Source organism: Bufo bufo, chromosome 1, assembly GCF_905171765.1.
Source record: "Bufo bufo chromosome 1, aBufBuf1.1, whole genome shotgun sequence".
Lineage (NCBI taxonomy): Eukaryota > Metazoa > Chordata > Amphibia > Anura > Bufonidae > Bufo > Bufo bufo.
In genome coordinates this window covers 155315999-155339455 of record NC_053389.1, presented here as the reverse complement: position 1 = coordinate 155339455, position 23457 = coordinate 155315999, and the positions used below count along the sequence as shown (strand labels likewise).

Genomic DNA, 23457 nt, shown 5'->3' with positions numbered 1-23457 from the left:
ATATTAAGTTGAAGGTTCCCTCTTGGAAACTGGGCCCTAGGTTCATTGGTCCTTATAAAATAGTAGCCGTCATTAACCCTGTGGCTTTTCACCTGGAGCTACCTCAGACTTTTAAGATCCATAACGTCTTCCATAAATCGTTACTCAAGAAGTATGTTCCACCTCTAGAACCATCACCGCTGCCACCTCCTCCTGTTATTGTGGATGGTAATCTGGAGTTTCAAATAGCCAGAATTGTTGATTCTCGTCGGGTCCGCCGCTCTCTTCAGTATCTGGTGCATTGGAGGGGTTACGGTCCCGAGGAAAGAATGTGGGTTCCAGAGTCAGAGGTAAACGCCAACAGGTTAATTCAGGCTTTCCATGCCTCTCATCCGGAGAGACCTGGTCCTGAGTGTCCGGAGGCCCCTCGTGAAAGGGGGGGTACTGTCACGAGGGTATCAAGAGCCACGTCTGACTCCGTTATACCCGGGGTCAGGAGGTCGCAGCGGGTGGCAGCGCGCTCTATATCTAAAGATCACGTTGTTTCTTAGTGATTGTTTTCTGTGTTTGCCTTGCTATCCTTTTTGTCTCAATCAGGGATCCGTAGCTTCTCCTCCTCAGCTGTTTCTTGTCTGCCACTCCCAACCTCCTTATATTCTCCCCTCACTCTTCTCTAGTTGCCAGTTATAGAGCTTCCTGCCTGGACATCTATACTGACCCACTGGAGTTGTGAATCCTGGTTGTCGTTCCAGAGTGCTTCCCTCCGAATCCCTGTTGGGCTTCTTGTTGTCTCCTGTTGTCGCCCACCTGGGATTATATGTTGAGTTTGTATTGTCTGTCCTTCCCTTGGTGTTTTCCTTTAGAGCTAGTGGTGCGGACTAGTGTTCCCACCGCCCTGTTCACTATCTAGGGCTCAGCATTGGGAAAGCCAGGGCTTTAGGCACGTGATCGGCGTACGGGTGAGGAACCCGTCTAGGGACGTCAGGGCAGCCAGGTGCCAGCCGCTAGGTGAGTCAGGGGTCACCACCTTCCCTCTCACTTGGGCAGGGCCTTCCTTGTTCCCTCCCTCTGTGTCACGTATGTGATAGTCACGCCGACCGTGATAATAATACAGGATGTAACTCAGGATCAGTACAGGATAAGTAATTATGTGCACAGTGACTCCACCAGCAGAACAGTGAGTGCAGCTCTGGAGTATAATACAGGATGTAACTCAGGATTAGGGATGAGTGAACCCGTGAAAGTTCGGGTTCGCCCAAACTTCAGGTCAAAGTTTGGGTTTGGGACCCGAGCTCGAACTTGATTGAAGTCATTGGGGACCCGAACTTCACTTTATTAATTCCCGTTATAACATTGTTATATCGGAAAATAACATAATACTTAAAGGGTTTCTGTCACCAGAATTATCCCTAAAACTGGCTGACATTAGCACATCGCTAAGGTCAGCAGAACCAAACTCTACTATTCTTATGCTTATTCATGCCCCCACTACCGCACAATTCTAACTTTTATAAAATGAAAATTAGCTTCTAGGAGCAGGGGGGTGTTGCTCCTGCTCCTAGAGGCTCAGTTCTCCCACCTCATTCCACGCCCTGCCAGTCTTGATTAACAGGGCCAGGCCAGTGTTAGTCTCCTCCTGGCCCTGTCAATCAAGACTGGCAGGGTGTGAAATGATGACGGTTTGATTGGTACAAAGACAATCGCCCAAAGAATAAAAAAAAACTATGGCTCTCAGAATATGGAGACACTAAAACATGATAATTTTTTTTGTTTCACAAATGCTTTTATTGTGTAAAACTTAAATAAAATTGAAAAAAAGTATACATATTAGGTATTGCCACGTCCGTAATAACCTGTTATATAAAAATATCACATGACCTAACCCCACAGGTGAACACCGTAAAAAAATTAAAAATAAAAAAGGTCTCAAAAAAGCCATTTTTTGTCACCTTACATCACAAAAAGTATAATACCAAGCCATTAAAAAGTCATACGAACCCCAAAGTAGTACCAATTAAACAATCATCTCATCCCGCAAAAAATTAGCCCCTACATGAGACAGTCGCCCAAAAAATATAAACTATGACTTTCAGAATATGGAGACACTAAAAAATCATTTTTTTCAGAAATGCTTTATTATGTGAAACTGAAACAACCAACCAAAAAAAGTACTTGTATTTGGTATTGTTGCGTCCGTAACAACCTGCTCTATAAAAATAGCACATAATCTAACCTGTCAGATGAACACTGTAAAAAACAAAAAATAAAAACAGTGCCAAAACAGCTATTTTTTGTTACCTTACCACATAAAAAGTGTAATATAGAGCAACCAAAAATCATATGTACCCTAAAATAGTACCAACAGAACTGCCACCTTATCCCGTAGTTTCCAAAATGGGGTCACTTTTTTGGAGTTTCTTCAAATTTGACATGGCAACTTAAAATTATCCCAGTGAAATCTGCCCTCCAAAAACCACATGGCGCTCTTTTCCTTCTGCACCCTGCCATGTGCCCGTACAGCAGTTTACGACCACATATGGGGTGTTTCTGTAAACTACAGAATCAGGGCAATAAATATTGAGTTTTGTTTGGCTGTTAACCCTTGCTTTGTTAGCGGAAAAAAATTGATTAAAATGGAAAATCTGCCAAAAAAGTGAAATTCTGAAATTATCTACATTTTCCTTTAATTCTTGTGGAACACCTAAAGGGTTAACAAAGTTTGTAAAATCAGTTTTGAATACCATGAGGGGTGTAGTTTCTAAAATAGGGCCATTTATGGGTAGTTTCTTTTATGTAAGCACCACAAAGTGACTTCAGACCTGAACTGGTCCTTAAAAATTGGGTTTTGGAAATTTTCTTAAAAATTTTAAGATTTGCTTCTAAAATTCTAAGCCTTCTAACATCCCAAAAAAAGAAAGTGTAATTTACAAAATGATCCAAACATGAAGTAGACATGTGGGGAATGGAAAGTAATAACTATTTTAGGAGGTATCACTATCTGTTTTAAAAGCAGAGAAATTGAAATTTTATCAAATATTTTTTATTTTTTTATAAATAAAATTGAAATATTTTGACTCAAATTTCATGTCATGAAGTACAATATGTGAAGAGAAAACAGTCTCAGAATGGCTTGGATAAGTAAAAGTGTTTTAAAGTTATCACCACATAAAGTGACATGTCAGATTTACAAAAACTGGCCCGGACCTTAAGGTGAAAAATGGCAGGGTCCTGAAGGAGTTAAAGGCTTCCGTTTTGCATTCCGTCATAATAGAAGTCTATGGGCAGCATAACAGAGTCCTCTCCTGCATAACGGAAACCAGGAAGGATTTATTATGCCTTCTATAGACTTCTGTTATGACAATATGCAAAATGGAATGCCTCTAAAGGTGTCCCTTTTGCATTCCGTCTTAACCCGGACTTCAGTAAAAAGGTTCGGGTTCGGGTCCAGGTAGCCGAACTCCCAAAGTTCGGTACAAACCCAAACTTTGCGGTTCAGGTTTGCTCATCTCTACTCAGGATCTGTACAGGATAAGTAATGTATTTAACAGACTCCTAATTTTATGTACATAAATTTTGTATGCAAATTGAAAAATGGCGATTTAAAAAGGTCAACACTGTAAAGACAACCTGTCTCCTCTCCTGACATATGGGCTTAGTAAGTACGGTAACTATATTCCCATAACATAATTCTGGATCATCTTCTGTCTCTGAGCTGCGCTGTTCTTCTGCTAGTCCTACTAGCAATTTATGAATAAATTGGGTGTCACCAGTAGGAGGTGTGTCCCTAAATACTCTGACATTATCCAATCAGTGCTGTTAGTGTCAGACTGTGTTGGGACACACCCTTTCGATAAGGGCTTATGCACACAAAAGTATTTTTGTTCTGCATCTAATAAGCATTTTTCGTGGGGGAAATGCAGACCCATTCACTTCAATGGGTCCGCAAAAAATGTGAACAGCACACCATCTGCTGTCTTGCATCTGTATGTCCGTTCCGTGGCATCCGCAAAAATATAGAACATGTCCAATTCTTGTCCGCATTGCGGACAAGGATAGGACTGTTCTATTATGGGCCAGACATTCCGTTCTGCAAAATGTGGAATGCACACGGCCGGTATTCATGTTTTGCAAATCCGCCATTTGCGGACTGCAAAACAAGCAACTGTCGTGTGTATGAGCCTTAAGGGTAGGTTCCGAGTTTTTGAGGCAGATTTGCCTGCAGGATTTTCAGCCAAAGCCAAAAATGGATTTGAAAGGAATCAGAAATATAAAAGAAGACTTATACTTCTCCCGACTGCTGAATTCTCTATTGGCTGAAAAAGCTGCAGGAAAATCTGCCACAAAACCTCCTCTAAATCGCTAAAACTGCACAAAAATCGCTAAAACTGCACAAAAATTGGCGACTTTTATTTGCTCTGTGCTATGCTCACCAGTTTTCTAAAAGTGGGCGTGTTTTCTTATGTAAATTTATCTTTAGACAGATTTACTATTGCGACAATTTGAAGTCGTAAAAAATTGCGCAATTTCACTCCAGTGAGGACCATGCTTATCTTATGCGATTTTTTTATAGAACATGCAACTTTTTCGTAAAGACGTGCGACTTTTATAAAGCCGCTTACTGAAGGATAAACTGCTACCGTCAAATCACATGTATTACAGTATTAGGCCTCATGCATGCATGTAGCCTTAAAGGACCATTAAAAAAATCTGAATTAGCCAAAAGTGACTTTGGACATATGTAAAAGTGGAGTAAGATGTAAGTGTAATGATACATCTGGCCCTATATGTGTGAACCCACCCTAAGTGGTCAATTTCTAAGAGGAATAATAAAGGAAGAGCAGAACACAGTTCTAAAAAATCATAATCCAAAATACTAAAAAGTATTTACTAAAACAGACATGTCAGGAGAGCAGACAGTTTTTTTTAAGGGCTCAGGCACACGCATTTTTTTTTTTTTTGGATCAGATGCGGACCCATTCACTCCAGTGGGGGACAAAACAGATGAGGACAGCCACATCTGTGTGCTGTCCGAATCCGTATGCCCATTTTGCGACCCCTCAAAAAAAAAAACAAAAAAAAAATATGTCCTATTCTTGTCCGTTTTGCGGACAAGGATAGGACAGTTCTACAGAGGACAGGATGTTACATTACGCAAAATGTGGAATGCACATGGCTGGTACTCTATCCGTGTTTTGTGGATCCGCAATTTGCAAACCGCAAAAATGGCAATAGCTGTGTGCATGAGCCCTTACTTAGGAAAAATAATAGCTGAACCCGACCTTCTCATAGGGCCAGGGGTTTGCCGTCATAACTTACTGTTGGGTCTTTATTCTATAGGTGGCCTTGGAGGAAACAGCTCAATCATCTACCAACGTGTGAGCAGGAGTTATCCATACAGGCCTATCTCCCACATATCTCACTGGCTCCCTGTATAATGCCTTACCTGCTTTATGAACACCCAGGACAACTCACACATGTGCTGAATGAAGAATGCACCGGAGATGAAGAAACACAGGACTTGAATGTGCAGGGTCATGATGGCCACTGATCCTTTCCTGATCCATGGGAGAAACCATCCTGTTAAACTAGTGCAGAGACATTGTCCATAGCAACCCATTAGTAGCTACCTTACACTTTAAGTGATCATCTAGCATTTTAACACAACATGGGGGGGGGGGGGCTTAGTTAAAACATTTGGTGTCATTTTTAGTCCTCCTGATGGGGATCCATGTTTCCTACTCCCATTCACCTACAATGGCCACCAGCTTCTCGTACAAGCCTATGAACACTGTGCTTTGTTAGTCTCAGACGCTCCCCTCATATTGGCCACTCTAGAAGCAGGACAACAAAGGAGGGCACCAGGTGCTTGAACTATACATTCTGCATGTTAATGGGTTCTCCACCTTCTGGACAAATTTTAGGCTTCCCCCCACCGGACCTGTGAAGGGAAGCATACATTACCTGCTCCCTGCTGCTCAGTTCCGGCTCCATCTGTTCATGGCACTCCATTCCCCACTTGTCTACTTGGGGTCATATGTATTGAAACAACCAATGACTGCCCAAAGAGGTGACGGGTGAACACAGGTAAGTATGCTTCCTTCCACCAGTCCGGCAGGGATGGGGACTAGCATCAGACTGGCCCACCAGAGGATCCTCAGGTGGACCCAGGCTCTGATACCATAGTGGGGCCCAAAATAAAACATTTGGAGCTGCCTTTGGAGATAATGACTTGCCACTAGATCCTATTCCTTTGCATCAAAACCTATTAGACTTGAATGATGATATGGGGCTTGGACCCCAAGAATAATTTCCTCTAGTGGACCTCAGTCTGATAGTGGGATGGGGCGGAATCCAAAATTTGTTCAAAAAGTGGAAAACCCCTTTAAAACTTTATGGCGAATCGAAGGGCTTAAGTCTAATCCTAAACACAACAATGGTACATAGATTCCTCTGTAAGGCTACTTTCACACCTGCGTTTAGGTGCGGATCCGTCTGGTATCTGCACAGACGGATCCGCACCTATATGCAAACGTTTAGATCCGTTCAGAACAGATCCGTTTGCATTACCATGAACAAAAAAAATATATATATTTTTTTGCTCATGATAATGCAAACGGATCCGTTTTGACTTTACATTGAAAGTCAATGGGAGACGGATCCTTTTGAAAATTGAGCCATATTGTGTCATCCTCAAACGGATCCGTCCCCATTGACTTACATTGTAAGTCTGGACGGATCCGTTTGCCTCCGCACGGCCAGGCGGACACCCGAACGCTGCAAGCTGCGTTCAGGTGTCCGCCTGCTGAGCGGAGCGGAGGACAAACGGTGCCAGACTGATGCATTCTGAGCGGATCCGCATCCACTCAGAATGCATTTGGGCTGGACGGATCCGTTCGGGGCCGCTTGTGAGCCCCTTCAAACGGAACTCACAAGCGGAGCCCCGAACGCTAGTGTGAAAGTAGCCTAAAATTACATTTCTGATCATTATTTAAGTTGTATCCCATGGAGCATCATCCCAATGGAATTTTGTAGATCCTCCCCTTTCTGGGTAGTGCTTTTTAGCTCCATTATTTGCATGCAACTGCCAAATGACACCACTGTGGGAAAATACAGGGTCAGATTTATCAAAACTGGTGTAAAGGAAAACTGTCAGATTCCACGTTTCATTTTCCAAAGGAGCTGTGAAAAAAGAATTTTGGAATCTGATTGGTTGCCATTGGCAACTAAACCAGTTTTCCTTTACACCAGTTTTGATAAATCTCCCTCTATGCATCATCGAAAAAACAACCACATGTATCTACAATGTAGATACCTTACTGTTAGGGTCCATTCACACGTCCGTAGTGCATTGCAGATCCGCAATACACCCGGCCGGCACCCCCATAGAAATGCCTATTCTTGTCCGCAATTGCGGACAAGAATAGGACATATTCTATTTTTTCCGTAGCCGCGGACCGGAAGATCGGCGGCGCGCTCCGGAAATGCGGATAGCACACTGTGTGCTGTCCGCATCCATTCCGTCCCCATAGAGAATGAATGGGTCCGCACCCGTTCCGCAATTTGCGGAACGGATGCGGACCCATTATTACGGACGTGTGAATGGAGCCTAACAGTGACTATAGGAAACTAAAGCCTGCAGATGTGCAGGTAAGGGATACATACCAAGTGATGTGATTACTATTGACATCATCACAGTTTTGTTGCACTAATTTTAAAGGGATGGCCAGTGAATTATGTTTAAAAGAACAGCCGAATCTCTATATGATGAACAGATATTGGCCCTTGTCATGCTTTTGATGCCTCTCGGCCCCAATGTGCCATTTATTGCACTGCCATCCTTCAATGTGGCAAATTGGTCTTTGACCCAGGGAGCGACGGCTAACCCTTGACCCCCCTAACCCTATAAGTTTAACTACACCTCTGAACAAAACTGGTCTAGTATATTGAAACGGTCTTGTATCTGATAAGCATCTGCTCACACTTTCAATGACTTCGCTCCATCAGTATCTGGCGGTATAAAGCAATGCCTTCATCTCATCCTCTTTGGTGATGTGCTTTGTTATTTTTGTGACCACTGCGGCAGACATTACGACCATCTTGTAACATTTATAGGACTTCTGCTGCCTGGCGCTAGATTTACCATCTCCTCATCATTTTGACCTCTGAGCTTGCACATGATGTCCATCATCACAATCTCGCACTACTGCGCAAGAGCAGAAAGTACTAACACGACTGTTACTTATACAGGAGAGGAGGTCACAACTGTCTTATCTTGAGGGGGGAGGGGGGGGTCTTCCTGATTATTTCCTTAGCTGTGACCTGCCAAACACTTTAAAACACTAATAAAATGTCAGTGTTTCTTTTGAAATGAAGACAATCAAGGATTTGTTTTGTAGGTGGGCTGCAGCCCAAGACAAGATCACGCCGAGCCCAGGGCACAAATCACGACTCGGAGACATCAATTCCTCATTGGAATAGTTATTTTTATTCATAGTTGAGTTGTCCTAGCTATTTCACATTGAGTTTTGGCTGAAAAGCCATTGATATACCTATGCTACCAGGCCCCCTGGACACAATGCCCCTGCGCACAGCGCAAAGGTTTTTTATTTATTTATATATATATATATTTGTTTTTTTCTTACATATTTTTATTGTTCAAGTCCCCGCATTTCGGAGGCCAATAACTCAATAACACCGTAGAACAACCAACATCCCTGTAGATGATTGTAGAGATCTCTTGACTGACAGGCGGCACAAGTGCAATATATCTGCTGGAATGGACTTCTCCGTTGTGATGAATGGGTAAAAGCTCCTACATTCTTTTCTTGCATACAAAAAAAAAAAAAAGGTTCCATTGCCATCTTTACTCAAAAGTGATGATCTACAGTGTGATGAAGGGTGCTTGATGCTCAACTGGCATTTTCCCTGTGCTAGTGGCTGCAATAGAGGCCATGGCCTTGGATTAACACTGCACCCCTATTGAATCACCGCATGTCATTCCTCCTAGTGACCCGTGGGGGGCAGACCACAGTCCTCGAACAATTTTGAGATAGAAAAGCAGTATGGCCAGTCGTAGGCTCCCTCCATGCTCTGCATAAACAGGATTAATAGACATAACATACAGTCTGCTGTCGTTCCCATACAGTGAACACTATACATTGCCAACATCCCTTTAAGGTTCACAAAAATATAGCGTCATCCCCGCAAGCAAGCACAATAAATAGAGAAACTTTTTTTTTTATTTCCTTTTTTTTTTTTATAAAAAAATAAAACATTAAATACCCAGACAAACCAGTCTCAGTAAGCAGAGTTATTAACTTAGATATAGGTGAGCACCATCCATACCGCTCAGTGTTAGTGCCACTTCACTATATTAGCACCAGACAATGGGGATAATGGAGACAACTCAAAGAATCCCAGACTACACACTATGCTGCCAGCAGAGGATTTCGGGGAAACGCTTGTTACGACGACGACTAACGCCGCTGCTGTCGCCTCGTCCGTTACAGGCTGAGGTGTGAACACCTGCACACACTAGGAATAGACGATACTTAAGATTTTTAAGCAATGGCAACAAAAACGTTCCACAGGGGCTTGGTGCCTTCTAGAAACCATTAGCAGAATGTTTTCAGATGTGTTCGTATCATGGGAATGGAAAGTACAGGACGTAGAGATGCAGCAGAGCTGAATTTGTCAGCTGTAGCAGACCAGAGTTTGTCATTTGGCTCAACTCATTGTGGTATCGCCACATGTTACCTCCGGTTTTTGTGTAGTTGAAGCAAATGAATAGCAAAATACATCTCTGCTGCATCTACGGACGTCAGCTGCACAGGTAACGTGAACGGATTTTCCATTTATGGTTCCTTATGTCAACTGCATTGACTTTCCCAGTGAGATGAAGCGCATGGTATTCACACATGCCATTAACACTTTCGATACTGACTGCCAGGGACAGGAAGATGGCGTACACTCGTGGGAGTTGTAGTTTTACAACAGCTGGAGGGCCGCAGGTTGAGCATCCCTAGCGTACAGGAACCATTGGATTGTGGAAAAAAGAATAGTAATCCTGCGTTTAAGTGACTGGGGAGGAAAAACCACCAGGGGGATATATTTTGTCGTCCTGCCAGCTTCTCCTTTTAGAAAACTTGTTGTATCAAGGGAGATCTGACATTGCAAAGTTTAAAGGGAGATTCTAAATTGTATAATGAAAAGTAATGTAACGGCTGTTTCAGTCATGTTTTATAGTCAGTGAACTGGATGTATACATTGTTACCTTGTCCTCTTCATGTTAAAGGGCATCTGTCAGCAGATTTATACCTATGACCCTGGCCGACCTGTTACATGTGCGCTTGGCAGCTGAAGGCATCTGTGTTGGTCCCATGTTCATATGTGCCCGCATTGCTGAGAAAAAATATGTTTAAAAAATGCAAATGAGCCTTTAGGAGCAACGGGGGTGTTGCCGTTACTCCTATGGGCTCTGCTCTCTCTGCAACTGCCGTGCCCGCTCCACTTTGACCTGCAGGGCCAGGTGTCATGATGTTTTCACTGCCTGGCCCTGTTAAAGTGCAGAGGACGCGGCAGTTGCAGAGAAAACTGAGCCTGTCGGTGTAATGACAACGCCCCCATTGCTCCTAGAGGCTCATTTGCATATATTAAAACTTCATTTTTCTCAGTAATGCGGGCACATATGAACATGGGACCAACACAGGTGCTTTCCGCTGCCAGGCGCACATGGAACAGGTCACCCAGTTTCACAGGTACAAATCTGCTGACAGATGCCCTTCAAATATACAGTAGGAAGCCATACAGTGCCAGCTAGACAGTTTGTATAGGTTTCAGCCTTTGGGTGTTAAAAAATAAAAAATAAATCCATTCACCGACGGCAAGCAGAGAGTGAAACTCAGTCTACTGGAAAGTTACAGAACTACTGACTGTACAATTTACTTACAAATGTAGAAACTATTTGAGATATGCATGATAAGTGATAGGGTTATGGACCCACAATCTGCTGAGACAGGGCAGGTGAGGCACGAGAGTGGAAAACAGGGATATAATACAGCTACATGCCACTATACCGGGTCGGAAGCCCATGGATATCTCATCTGTATGTGACAAACCACAGTCACATTTCCTCACCATTCCTTTGAGAAAGAAGCAACAGCAGATGTTCCTAGCATCATGCAACATGATATTCCCCATTAGCTCCATTCCAGAGCCGCCCTGGAAACATTCTGTGCAGCATCCAAAATGAGCGATAAAGAAGAAGAACACAACCAATTCTAATAATAGAAGAGAACTAGAATATAAAAATCTTCCATCAATGCAGCGAAAAAAGGGACAATTTATTTTTGGTACTTTTTTTTTTTTAATGAAATTTGATTTCTATTCGGTTTTGGTCAGTTACTTTAAGCAGTAGTTTAGTATGGAAAACTAAGAGTCTCTCGCATGTGACAAAAACAATAACCCCTTGCATCACAAACCCTGGGTGTTGTAGTTTTGCAACAGCTGGAGAGCCGTAGATTGGAGACCATTGATCTGCTGGTGCATATTTCCCACTTGCATCCACAATAAAGAAGTTACGACTTATTTAGAACATAAAGGCCCAGATTTATTAATGCGTCTGTGATTTAAAAAAAAAAAGCTGTCTAAAAAGTTGTGAAAATAAATTTGGCCCATCTAGGGTTTCTACGCTTTCCCCCCCAATATGCTTGATAAGGGGGAGGGGCTTTGAGCGGAAGGGGGCATGGCCTAAGATGTGTCGCAATTCTGGCGTAAAAGAATCTGGCTCAAACTAAGCCAACCAATAGTTGGTACAGAGTCAGAGAAAAGTGTATCTCCCTGCAGCACATTCCTTCTCCAGCCTGAGCCCCTGTGATGAATCTGGTGCTGGTCTAGATGGCCTGTCTAAGCTTACAACATATATAGGGTTAGTAAGTCTGGGCCAAAGTGCCAGAAATATTAAGGTACAAGGTGGGGGGAAAAGTGGGATTTTGGGTTAGAATCCAACCAAGAGCAACACCTACATCTGTGGTCTCCAAATTGCGGTTCCCCAGCTGTTGCAAGACTACATTTCCCATCATGTCCTGACAGGGGCATGTAGTCACAGAATGCTGGGATTTATAATTTTGCCACAGGTGGAGTTTGTAACTGCTCCAAGGTTGTTGTTTTTTTTAGATTAAAGAGAACCTCTCACCTCTCCTGACATGTTTGTTTTAGTAATTACTTACATTTCCCATGTAATATGAATTCTGGAGCATCTATTCTTAGGACTATGATGTGTCAATCCTTTTTTATTCCTGCTAGAAGTTTTGAATGAATTAGTAGCAGTTTACAATAAAGATCCAGCTGGATGTTACCAAATGGGCGTGTGTCCCTGCACAGGCTGACATTATCTGGTAACATCCATCATCCATCTGGAACTTTAATGCAAACTGCTAGCAATCCATTCATAACTTCTAGCAGGAATAATAAAGGGAGGGCACATCATGGAGTCATAAGAATAGATGCTCCAGAATTACATGGGGAATGCATGTAGTTACTGAAACAGACATGTCAGGAGAAGTGACAGGTCCTCTTTAATTGTCTTGCCTATTGTGTATGCTGTAAAGTACATTAGGTGATTACGGAATCTAAGCTGTGCATAGCTCTGTATAAATGACAGGGTATAATTCAAGCTATTAGTTACACTGTGCACCAGAATCTCAGGAGCTCTGAAACAGACTCTGAAGCCCAAGCTCTTATCTTAGGGACTAAGCTTTTGCTACGTGTTGGCATGCAGCATCCTATTGTGCAATATGCTATCACCCGGACGTGTCAGCCCAATGCCCTTAACCCCTAAAACACGGAGCACGTGGAAAAGAAAATCTGGGGATACAGCCAAGGACAGGAAACCTTAAGATCACATTACCACAAAGGCAAAACCAAAAATAGCAGCAAGGCTCACATAGGGTTACATTCATACTCCCCATTATCATCACCATTATTATTATCCCAGCATGGAAGGCAAGCAGGAGGAAAACATTAACTAGGACATGGAGGATCACTTATCAGGTCACCATGTCCCAATGTATCATGTCATGTCCCAGATAAAAGTGCAGGTCGGAATTCAGCAAGTTAAATGCTTATGAAAAAGGCGGCCTTTTTAGGCAATTCTCAGCAAACCTAAAGTGATATCCTTGCATTTGATTAATATCCATGCAAAGGGAAAAGAACACATCATAAAAGGTGAATATATACTGTATATTGTGTACACGAAATAAGGGATTTTTACTTCATATCATTCCTGCCCACAAATCCTAACTAAATTCGATGCATTATAAATATAGATTTTAGATTTGTGCACAGCCATCATAAAATTAGGTAAGGGATCGCCTATGGGATCAAAACATCTCAAGACTGGAAAGTCTGTATAATATAAAAGCAATAAAAACCAAGAGCATCAGTGCAAAGTACAAGATGTTGTCTAGGTGGGGGAGGGGCATGGATAGGGACTGCCTGAAAAGGGGTGCAATCGTGATCAATTACAGAACCATCATAATAAATAACGATAAATACAGTAGTCCAGTATACCTGCTGTAGTGGCTTCTGGCCGCGGCCAATTGTCTATGACCCTATATACTCAATCGTTCAGTCTGCTCTAACTTTCACGTCTAAGGAAAAGCCAGGCAGAGGGAGCGAGCAGCAGAATGAAGTCACCGTTAAGCAATCTTTGGAATCACAATCTCTGCTCAATGGACTTGGAAGAACAAGTATAATTTCGCGACACAGTACACCATTGAGATGACTTGGCCGACAGCTTGGTCCAGAAACTCCAGACGTTGCATTTCTCACATGAGCATTTCCATCTGCAACCGATTTAGCGCTCCAATGCATCAAAAAAATAACAAAATGAAGCAACATTGCAAATAGTCTCGATTAAAAATCTCCCACAGCTCTTGTGCAGACCTATGGTTCCTCCATGGTAACAGACTACAAACTGTCTGTAGTCTGATCTTGCAGTCATGCGTTACTCTCTCAGCCCATGGGTGGTAGAAGAGGAGACCGAGGAAGAAGACAGCAGAATCATATTATGCGTGTGATTTGCACAAAGTCTGTAACCACAAAGATACAATGCCAAAATCATGGAAGGTAGGATATTGTTTTAATCAAGACTACATGCAGAGTTGCTTACAGTTTCATTTTAATGCAGTGGAAGAATAAAACATGGGTTGCAAAAGGATACACATGCTTCAAGGAGGGAGGGGGCACCAAAAACCTGTGATGCAACGTCTGAAAAAAGCCTTCTATTAACCTTCAATGGGTGGCCACTAATGGAATTAATAATCATGACACAGTTTGGCCAGGTCATAGACAACAGAACGCATACACTCCTGATCCAGATATACGCCCCTTCATTGCGCAACACAGGCAGCCAGCTACCAGATACAGGAGCCTCAGCTCCACTAAGCAGATATATGGCAGTGTCAACCAAAGCCTGCTGGTCAACAGAAAGCCCTTTCTAAAAGGTGCAGAAGCTAGAGACACAGCGCGATCCCTCCTGCACAGCTGGCTGATCCACATCAACGTCTAAGGTTTTCCCATAATTTCTAGCAGCGTTCCCTTATATACTAGACTTGTTTTTCATCTAAACAGACACATTCATGTTTTGATGAACAGTCATCATAAGAAACTTGAAGCAGGGGTGAGGTGGCATCACACTAAATACAATGTGGGATACGTGGACAAGACTCAGGAAACTCCTCCGAGATGTGTCCCCCTTGTTTACTGGCAATCACGAATGTATAATTATCTTAATCGGACCTAATGAGGCATTTTCACTGGTAATTGGCCAAATCAATTTTGCAATGGGACTGCTAGAAATCATATTTTGTTCATGTCTTCTAGAAGATGCCAACTTGAGGCCTGGCAGTTGTTAAGCAAAAGTCCCAGCATGGCCATTGGCCATCAAATCAGGCTAGAACCAGTAAGTTCACCAGATGCCCAGCCAGTTCTACAGTATGGTCTCCTGTGCAAGGACCCAACACTGATAAGAATATTTTCCCTCATTGTATTTAGGAAGAACCACCACTGATGAAACTCACTGGAGTCTAGAAAAAAAAAGAAGAAATAAGTTACTAGTTGTAACCACCAAACATTGGTGTGACAAGGTTCCTCAGAGCAGATTTAAAACCCTGCAGCCGCTACTTGAAGAAGAGCTGTAGGCACCCCAGCTTATTCCAAAGATGGAATTAACATATTTGATCAGTAAGACAAATAAATCCCTAATATTCAAGCTTTAAATTACTAAGAAAAAAAAAACTATTATTATAAAAACTCGCTTCTCCCATGTATTGCTCCATGTCGGAGACAGGACACGTCTCAGATTCCGCACTGTCAAGGTTGGATGGACAAGTGCTCGGTGGCAGTGGAGTCTTCACGGATTTGTCCTAGAGTTTGTGATGAAACAAGATAACCGTTTGGAGCGATTGTGCCTTTTGCTCCGTACTCCTCTTCAACTTCTAGATCTGGGGGTGCCTGTGTTTGTCTCCTCAGCACCTATCCACTTGAGCACCAGCATAGACTTCTGTGGTGCCTGGCAGGGTCAGGCTGACATCAGCAAGGTTTGCAGGTGTCGGAGGTAGAGCAATGACGCAGAGTTGTACACTTGGTTGAGAAAAGCCCTCGTATGGAGGAAGTGCTTCACCAATCTTTCTTCAAAACAGTAACGCTGAGAAAATAAAGTCAGAAACACCATTCCCAGTATCTCTGAGCCAATAGTCTCTTGCAGCTGGAGAAGACAACGCCTCAGTGCAGCCGCTCACTTTTAAAATTCATTCTAGAATATAAATCTGTATTCATAGTATACATATATATATGTATCTACATATAAATCTTCTCTATACATATATTGCACACTATCTCCTTCCGTCCATTCCCAGGACCTTCATTGGTATGGTTTGTCCTCCGATTCTGAGCTAATGTCTCGAGAAACAATTCCATTCTGAAGATTTATCAAGGAGTCCTTCATCTGGAGATGGAAATATATTTACATATCAGAGACTGAGAACACAAAAGGTATTAAAGAGAATGTGTCATCAAAATTATTTATCAAACATTTTTTTTTTTTTTTTACAGTTTTCCATTTTCCATTCTATATTTTTTTTAAATAATCCTAAAATCATGCACTTTTTACACAGGCCTTAAAGGATTGTCCAATTTTTTTTTTTATTAACTTATGACATATCCTCAGGATAGGTCATTAATATCAGATCAGTGGATGTCCTACTCCCGGCACCCCTGCTAAATCAGCTGTTTGAAGACTCCGCAGTTCTGGTACGAATGCTGCCTTCTCTTTTGTTTACCTGTTCACTGTTGCACTGCAGTGGTGAGCAGGTGTAATTACAACTATACCGTCCTATTCACTTCAATGGGGCGGCTCTATCCTATCCTAGAGCACTTGAACAGGAAAGAGCCGTCTGTCTCATTGAAGTGAATTGAACAGAGTAGTTGTAATTACGCCTGCTGACAAACAGGTAAAACAGCGAAGAGAAGGCAGTTTTAACATAAAAACGTGATTTAAACAAAAGGTTTTCTAATGACACATGCCAATTGTGAATCAGAGCGGCACACAGTACAAGTGTGGGATCAAAGACAATGGTCTTCACTTCTAATTACAGGCACATTAAAGAAAACCCCACACTGAACATAAAGTTACAAAATGTGTCATTCCCTTGCCTAACTTAGTTCATCAATTTGAATCATTCTCATTTTTTCTCCGTTCATATGGAATGCTGAATTCCGAATTCTTTTTGATATCAGACAGCAATGCTTTGTCGAATTTTGAAAGCAGCTCTGAATGTGAATAGAGAAAATGACATGAAAATAAGAAATCTGTTCCCAAACTAAGTAAAATTCAAGTAAGCCACTGTCAGAAACCTCTGCTGGTGGTTTACCTCCCCTGTGGATGTACTTCTGAAATTCAACATGCCTCACACTTCATTTCTCCAACATCCGTCGGAGGAGAGTCAGGGGGCCCCTATACACACAAGGCCTTAAAGGGAATGTGTCATCAGAAAATGACCTTATGTTTAAATCATGTTTGTATGTTAAAGACTTTTTACTGATGCCATTTTAAATTTTCCATGTCAATATCTATATATATAAAAAAATAAAAAATCCTGCAGTTTTTGCACTGGCCACTTAGCCTAATAGCTATTATTAGGTCATTTTCTGATGACACATTCCCTTTAAGGCCTTATGTGTATAGGGGCCTCCTGACTCACTGTAGTTATCGGATTATCATCATAGGCAGGAATAGAATGACAGCCATCACCTATACATAGATAACAGGATCTACAATTCACATTAGGTAATATCACAGCTCATCTACTCCCCTCGACCACTGAACATTATTGGAATGGGGTGCCTAAAGCCCAAAAGTAAAATTCATATTGGCGGGCCCATGTACAGCTACATGCAAATATTACCTGCTCACACAGCGGCAGGCAGCAGCAAGACATTCAAGACGATTGATTATGGGGTCCCTGCAGCGACTTCAAGAGGGCAGGATACTGGCTGACCTGCCTCTGTGCCTAGAAGCCTTCTCCATAACCCGATGCATCAATATTAATAAACTGGGTGGTCTTTTAAATAATCTACCCAGTTTTATACACAGGTTGACGCATAGGTTGGATGAGATGGCGTAAGATGCCTATTCGTATGCAGTGCAGTCAGTCTACTGTGCCATGTGCCACTTGTGTAAGAGGTGGTAGACTAGAGGCCCACCAGGGGAGTCAACGGTTCACCTGTGGGCCAGTCTGAGTCTGCCTAGAAAACCTTCCACAGAAATCAATGAGATCCCCTCCTGTCTATGGTCCATGGTGACTGCTATAAAACATCTCAGAGAAGATGGCAGCCCACATAATCATGTTCACGAAGTAGAATAAAAAAAATCTGTATCAGAAAATAAAAACAGATCAGAAAAAAAGGATTTTTGCCGTTGTCCGGTTTTAACTGGCAGAAATAATTTTCTGTGACAATCCCTTTAAGCGTCACCTATCAAATGATCAGATTTTCTCCAAAGTAAAATAATTTGGAAATGTTAGCATAGCTATCCCAGACAGTGATAAAGTGGAGTCTGAGAAAATGTCACTGTGAAGTTGCATTACATCTGCCACAAAGATTAGCGCGATCGTTGACCGTTCTTTTAAATAGGGCTGTCCAAATTACAGACAGATGCTGTCATTGCAGTTAAAGGGGATGTCCAATTTACCTAAAATGGACCCCTTCCCTCAAAATGCCATAAATAAAAAAAAATACTATATATATATATATATATATATATTTATCCTGCACTGTTCCCTGTACCACAGCCCTGGTCCGTCTCTGGCTGTTCACTCATCGGTCTCATGCCTTTTTATCTCTACGTCACCGCTGCAGCCATGTATACAAACAGCGGGAGGAGGACCAGAGCTATGGTAAAGAGGGGAAGAAAGAGGTAAGTATAGGATGCTTTTTATTTTAAGGCATTTAGTGGAATGGGGCCCCCTTTTAGGTAAATTGGACATCCCCTTTAACTGCAATGACAGCATCTGTCTGAACTCATCTATTCTCCATCTTGAATTTAATAAAGATCAGGAGATACAGGTTTATTTTTGGGCATTTATCACTAAAGGTTAAAGGGGTTCTGGCATTCTATCTTTAGACCAGTGGAAGGAAGGTAGTTTAATAAGTACTTACCCATCCCATGCAGAGGGGACTGCGACATCAGCGGAGCAAGGGACAGGTAAGTACTTATTAACTGATCTTCCTTCCTCAGGGCTGAAGACGGAATATTTTGATTTTTTTTTAAAAGTCAGGTGAGCTACTTTAAGGGCAATACTACCATGGATTGTGGAGGTCAGCATTATTATACCTGATCCAGCAGCATCACTGAAGACCTTATGATTTGCCTCCACTTCTGAAGTTCAGAGTCATGGTGTTTCTGTTGAGTCTCTAATAGCTGTGTCCATTCGGCTTGCGACTGTGGGACTGAGCTAGTTAGAAGAAATTAGGGTTAAAAACAGGAACACTGTGAGATGCTCTTATTTTCCGATTTGCCCCCAATATGATCTGTCCTGTACCTTTCATGTATTCGGAGGCCCTGCCACGTAGTAAGTGCTTGTGTACTGTACTCCAACATCCACAGCTTGTAAAACAGCATCATATTCAGCATGACCAACAGCACCAGACTGCAGAAAGACAGTTCCAGAAAAACCAGTGAGCGGTGAATGGTGTCCAGACTTTACAGCTGGTCATGGTAATACAATCAGCTGGGTCCTGACCAGTACCTGCCCTGTACCTTCTGCTTCATACTGTATATAAGGCAAGTATAAAGAAAGGCACTATAGAATGAATAATAAATGAATACAGAAACCTCACTTTCTAAAAATGATAGGCCATGTTGGATTTTATCCTGTCTTCTCCTTTGCCCAACCTCCATTTGTACGAACTTTGGTGACTTTAGATCACATTTCTTCAGTGTGCTCACCACAATAATTTCCTGGTATGGGTTGTAATTGGAAATGTGGACATAAGGGGGTATATCACACTATTATTGAAATGATATTCAAAATTTTGGAGGGAAATCTTTGACTAGCAAACATTCATCCATGAGCATCTGAGGCATTCCCTCAAAAGTTGGTGCAACATCTTGATTTTTGAGCGAGACATGGGCAGGACGGTGGATCGGTGGTCATCACTGGTGCCTTGCAGCGCTGGGGTCCAAGGTTTGAATCTGACCAAGGACAACATCTGCATGGCATTTGTATGTTCTCCGCACGTTTATCTGGGTTTCCTCTGGGTATTTCAATTGTTGGCCCCATTGGGGACAGCGTGAGGATAATTTCTGTAAAGTGCTGTGCTATATGTCGTCAATATATAAGCGAGTAAAACAGCATAATTTCCAAATTAATCATACCTTTTTATCTGCAAGTAGCCCCAGGTATTTGACAATGTCTATCTCATAGCTGACAACAGTCCTGAATTTGATGGAATTGTCCCTAATTTTCAGAGACAATCCCAGCAAATTCGGGTTTTCCTGGCCCAAAAATGTACAAGGCTTATGTAAACCTGCCTAGCCCTGGGTGCTCCAGGTCAAGTTTGGGGCATGTCAAGGGAGGGGCATAAAGCGAGTCTGCCACCAGAAAATGTACTGTTAAAACTGGCACAATGCCTTCTAGGACTAGATCAGCTGAATGTTATGATACTTCACGGCTGCATCATTCTGGAGAAAAAGTAATTCTAATCCTCAAGGAAATCAGCAGTTAAATGTAGAGGGTGGACCCAAGACGCTCTGCACCTTCAGTCCTACTGCTTCTTTTACAAAGCTCCTCACTTTCCTACTTATGGATCTACAGGGCCAGCTGCAACGTGTGGGCAAATGTGTCCTCTCTCCTGTAAATTATATTATTCATGCTTATTGTACTTGTTTTATTCATGTGTACAGCGCCATGGAATAGATGGTGCCATAATAATAAATGTGCTGCAGGACACCTTACAGAACCTGTATGTCTTGATGCCCAACCGTATCCCATCTTATATCCAGGCTAGAGGCAGCCAAATTGGGTACTTGAGCCTACCTTCAATTGTACAGTTTTTCCCAATAAACATATCCTTTCGCTCTACTATTGTAATCACTCACATATCATTACTAGTGTTGAGAGAATTGAAGTTAAACTAATTGACTTTGAACCGAATTTCAGGAATAATTTGATTCGCTGCAAAGCCAAATTTCCTCGCGCTTCATGGTAACGAATCAATTTTCCCTGAAATGGCAGTAAATTAAAAAATAAAAATAAAAGAAAACACACATACTCACCTCATCCATTTGCTTGCGAAGAGGCCATCTTGATTGAAGATACAGCACAAAATGGTGCGTTGGCCGGGCACGTTGACATCCTCTGAGGACGTCATCGCACCCGTTCAGCGTGATGACACCGTGTGAGATTTCACGTGGTGTCTTCAATCAAGACGGCCACAACGGCCTATATGCGAGCAAATGGATAAGGGGAGTAATTTTTTTATTTATTTTTACACTGATTAACCCCTGGAAGTCCTAAATGGTAGCCTCCGATATTACTAATTTATTTGGGAAATTCAGCAAAGCAGCCAAATCAAATTTTTCATATCTTCGCTCATCTCTAATCATTACATTTACAAAAAGAAAGCCTCATTCCATTCCAACAGCTCCTTGGTGCATTATTATTATTTTTATGTCAGTGAGTGTACAGTATATCCACACAACAGTACATTTCCGACTAGTTACATACACGCAGCTGATGACCAGCAGGAGTTTGGAGATGCTCTGCAGATGACTCTGTTTTTCCTCAGGAACATGTCGCGTCTGAGTGGAACCTAGAAGAAATGGAGCCAAACATAACAAGACTGGAACTTAGGAAGTTTACTATTCTGTTTCTAGGATTTGTAACAACAGTAATGCCTCAAACCAAAAGAATATGAATAATGTGCAATGATGGCTGTCTGGCTGATGTCCCCAGTGATGTTACCCTCTCTCCTAGGTCAGTGCACTCTAGCATACTCGTTTCCTTCCCCTCTCATACAGAGAGGACGTTGGAAAAATGCAGTTCACAAGTCTAATGCATATCGCTGACCTATTCTGAGCCCAGAAGCCTCCAAAGGGCCCAGAACAAGCTTAAAAATGCATGACTACTGCATCAGACTACACACAGAGCTGGTCTGTAGTCTGTAACCGTGGAGCTGCACCAAGTATTGCACAGGGGCTGTATCCACCGACCACGACTGTTCAAATTCTAATTACTTCCTTAGAACTTTAGATTCACTGAAAATATTAAAAAATTATGCAAAGCTGCACCTGGCAGCAATGATCAGTAACGCAAACAGCTTTCTCATATGCATCAATTAGAGAGTCAGATCCACAATGCACTGTGGTTAGCAGCTGCAGTATATTCCCACTGATTCCTTGACTTAGTTGAGTTGTTATTTAGCAGATGACTAAGCTGATTGATTCGAGTGTAACATGGCTGCATCTATAAGGCTACTTTCACACTCGCGTTTTGGCTTTCCGTTTGTGAGATCCGTTCAGGGCTCTCAGAAGCGGTGCAAAACGGATCCGTTTGCATTCAAATGCATTGTGGATGGAAAAGGATCCGCTCAGAATGCATCAGTTCAGTCTGCATTCCGCTTTGGAAACAGACACCATGTAAGTCAATGGATACGAATCAGTTTTCACTGACACAATCGAAAACTGATCCGTCCTCCATTGACTTTCAATGGTGTTTAAGACTTGGCTATGGTAAAGATAATACAAAGGGATCCGTTCAGAACGGATGCAGACAGTTGTATTATCTGAACGGATCCGTCCTTGACAGATCCGCACAAAACGAGTGTGTGAAAGTAGTCATACCCAGTCAAGTCATGGTCTGACAAACAATGCTTCCCAGCCCGACGCAGGACACATTAAATAATAAGAGGTAATGGTTTCAACAGAAGGAATTGGGCAACTATTAGATCTCCTGCAAATTCCTATGTTCTCAGGCCATGTACAAAGTCTGATAAGACCTAAACACATACAGACTGTACAATATGCATAGATCTGATAATCCAGCATACCCCAAAAAAAAATAATCGCTGGATTACAAAACCATTGGAAAAGTGTGTATGGATAGGAGGATCCGTAAATAGTTCCCACTGCCTGATATTCCCAGTGGCAGAGGTGAATTAGATGTCAGATACTAGAAAACACAGATCCTGAGACATTCCCAAAGCAGTTTTCTAGTTTTTAGATATAAAATGATTAATCCCTGTGAAATAAAAAGTTCTGAAACTTCCAAATATACTTTGTGTTTTAAGTCATCACCACTGTCAAAATTCTGTATTACATCCAGGGGCTGGAGATGTGTCCTGTGTGGTACTAAAGCTCTTTTGTAACAGGCCCTGAACTTGGGTCACCTGGAAATGATCAGGGCAGGTCTTTAGCCTCTGGATGTAGTTAAGAATGCTTATATTCACTGTGAGCAAACAGAGATCTGGAAAATGATGACCTATAGAAATGTTACAGGCAATGTGTCAAATTTAGGCACTGCTGAAGAACACCTAGGTATTCTACAGAACACCTAAAACTTGAAAGCAATGTATAAAATAACCTTTAAAAGGTCATGGACATTTTTTTATCATTGCATTTTGCTCATTTTGGACTAAAAATCATTTTTTCGATTGGTCCTTATTAAAAGTTTTCAACTATTTTCTACAGCCTTCATCCTCATTGTATCTGCAGACTATTTATTTTCCCGTTTCACAGTGGCCCCATCAAGGAGCTGCTCTGATGGCTCAGTCTGTAGCCTTATCGCCGACCTCCTGATAAGTCATAAACTCAACCCTCATTTAAGCCGTTTTTATCAGAATTTATCTCTAATGAGTGTTTAGGAGCTGTCAGAAGTTCAGAGATAAAGGCTACACAGAGAGCTGTCAGAGCAGCTGCCT

General features: G+C 42.1%; 2 protein-coding genes across 11 annotated transcripts in view; one reads left to right on the top strand and one right to left on the bottom strand.

Annotated features, from left to right (window-relative positions):
- SCN3B (sodium voltage-gated channel beta subunit 3) overlaps window positions 1-6381 on the top strand; it is an 87576-nt gene extending 81195 nt beyond the window's left edge. For both annotated transcript variants that reach the window (XM_040431081.1, XM_040431074.1), the window contains exon 7: window positions 5317-6381. The gene's annotated coding sequence lies outside the window, so the exon portion shown is untranslated. The remainder of the gene's footprint in view (window positions 1-5316) is intronic.
- A 5295-nt stretch (window positions 6382-11676) lies between these two features.
- Window positions 11677-23457, bottom strand: part of GRAMD1B (GRAM domain containing 1B) — a 332976-nt gene continuing 321195 nt past the window's right edge. For all 9 annotated transcript variants that reach the window (XM_040431019.1, XM_040431028.1, XM_040431025.1 and 6 more), the window contains 4 exons: window positions 21267-21351; window positions 19080-19187; window positions 18872-18992; window positions 11677-15985 (listed from right to left, as the gene is read on the bottom strand). In XM_040431019.1, coding sequence (XP_040286953.1) covers window positions 15902-15985; window positions 18872-18992; window positions 19080-19187; window positions 21267-21351 — 398 coding nt within the window. In that variant the 3' untranslated portion in view covers window positions 11677-15901. The remainder of the gene's footprint in view (window positions 15986-18871; window positions 18993-19079; window positions 19188-21266; window positions 21352-23457) is intronic.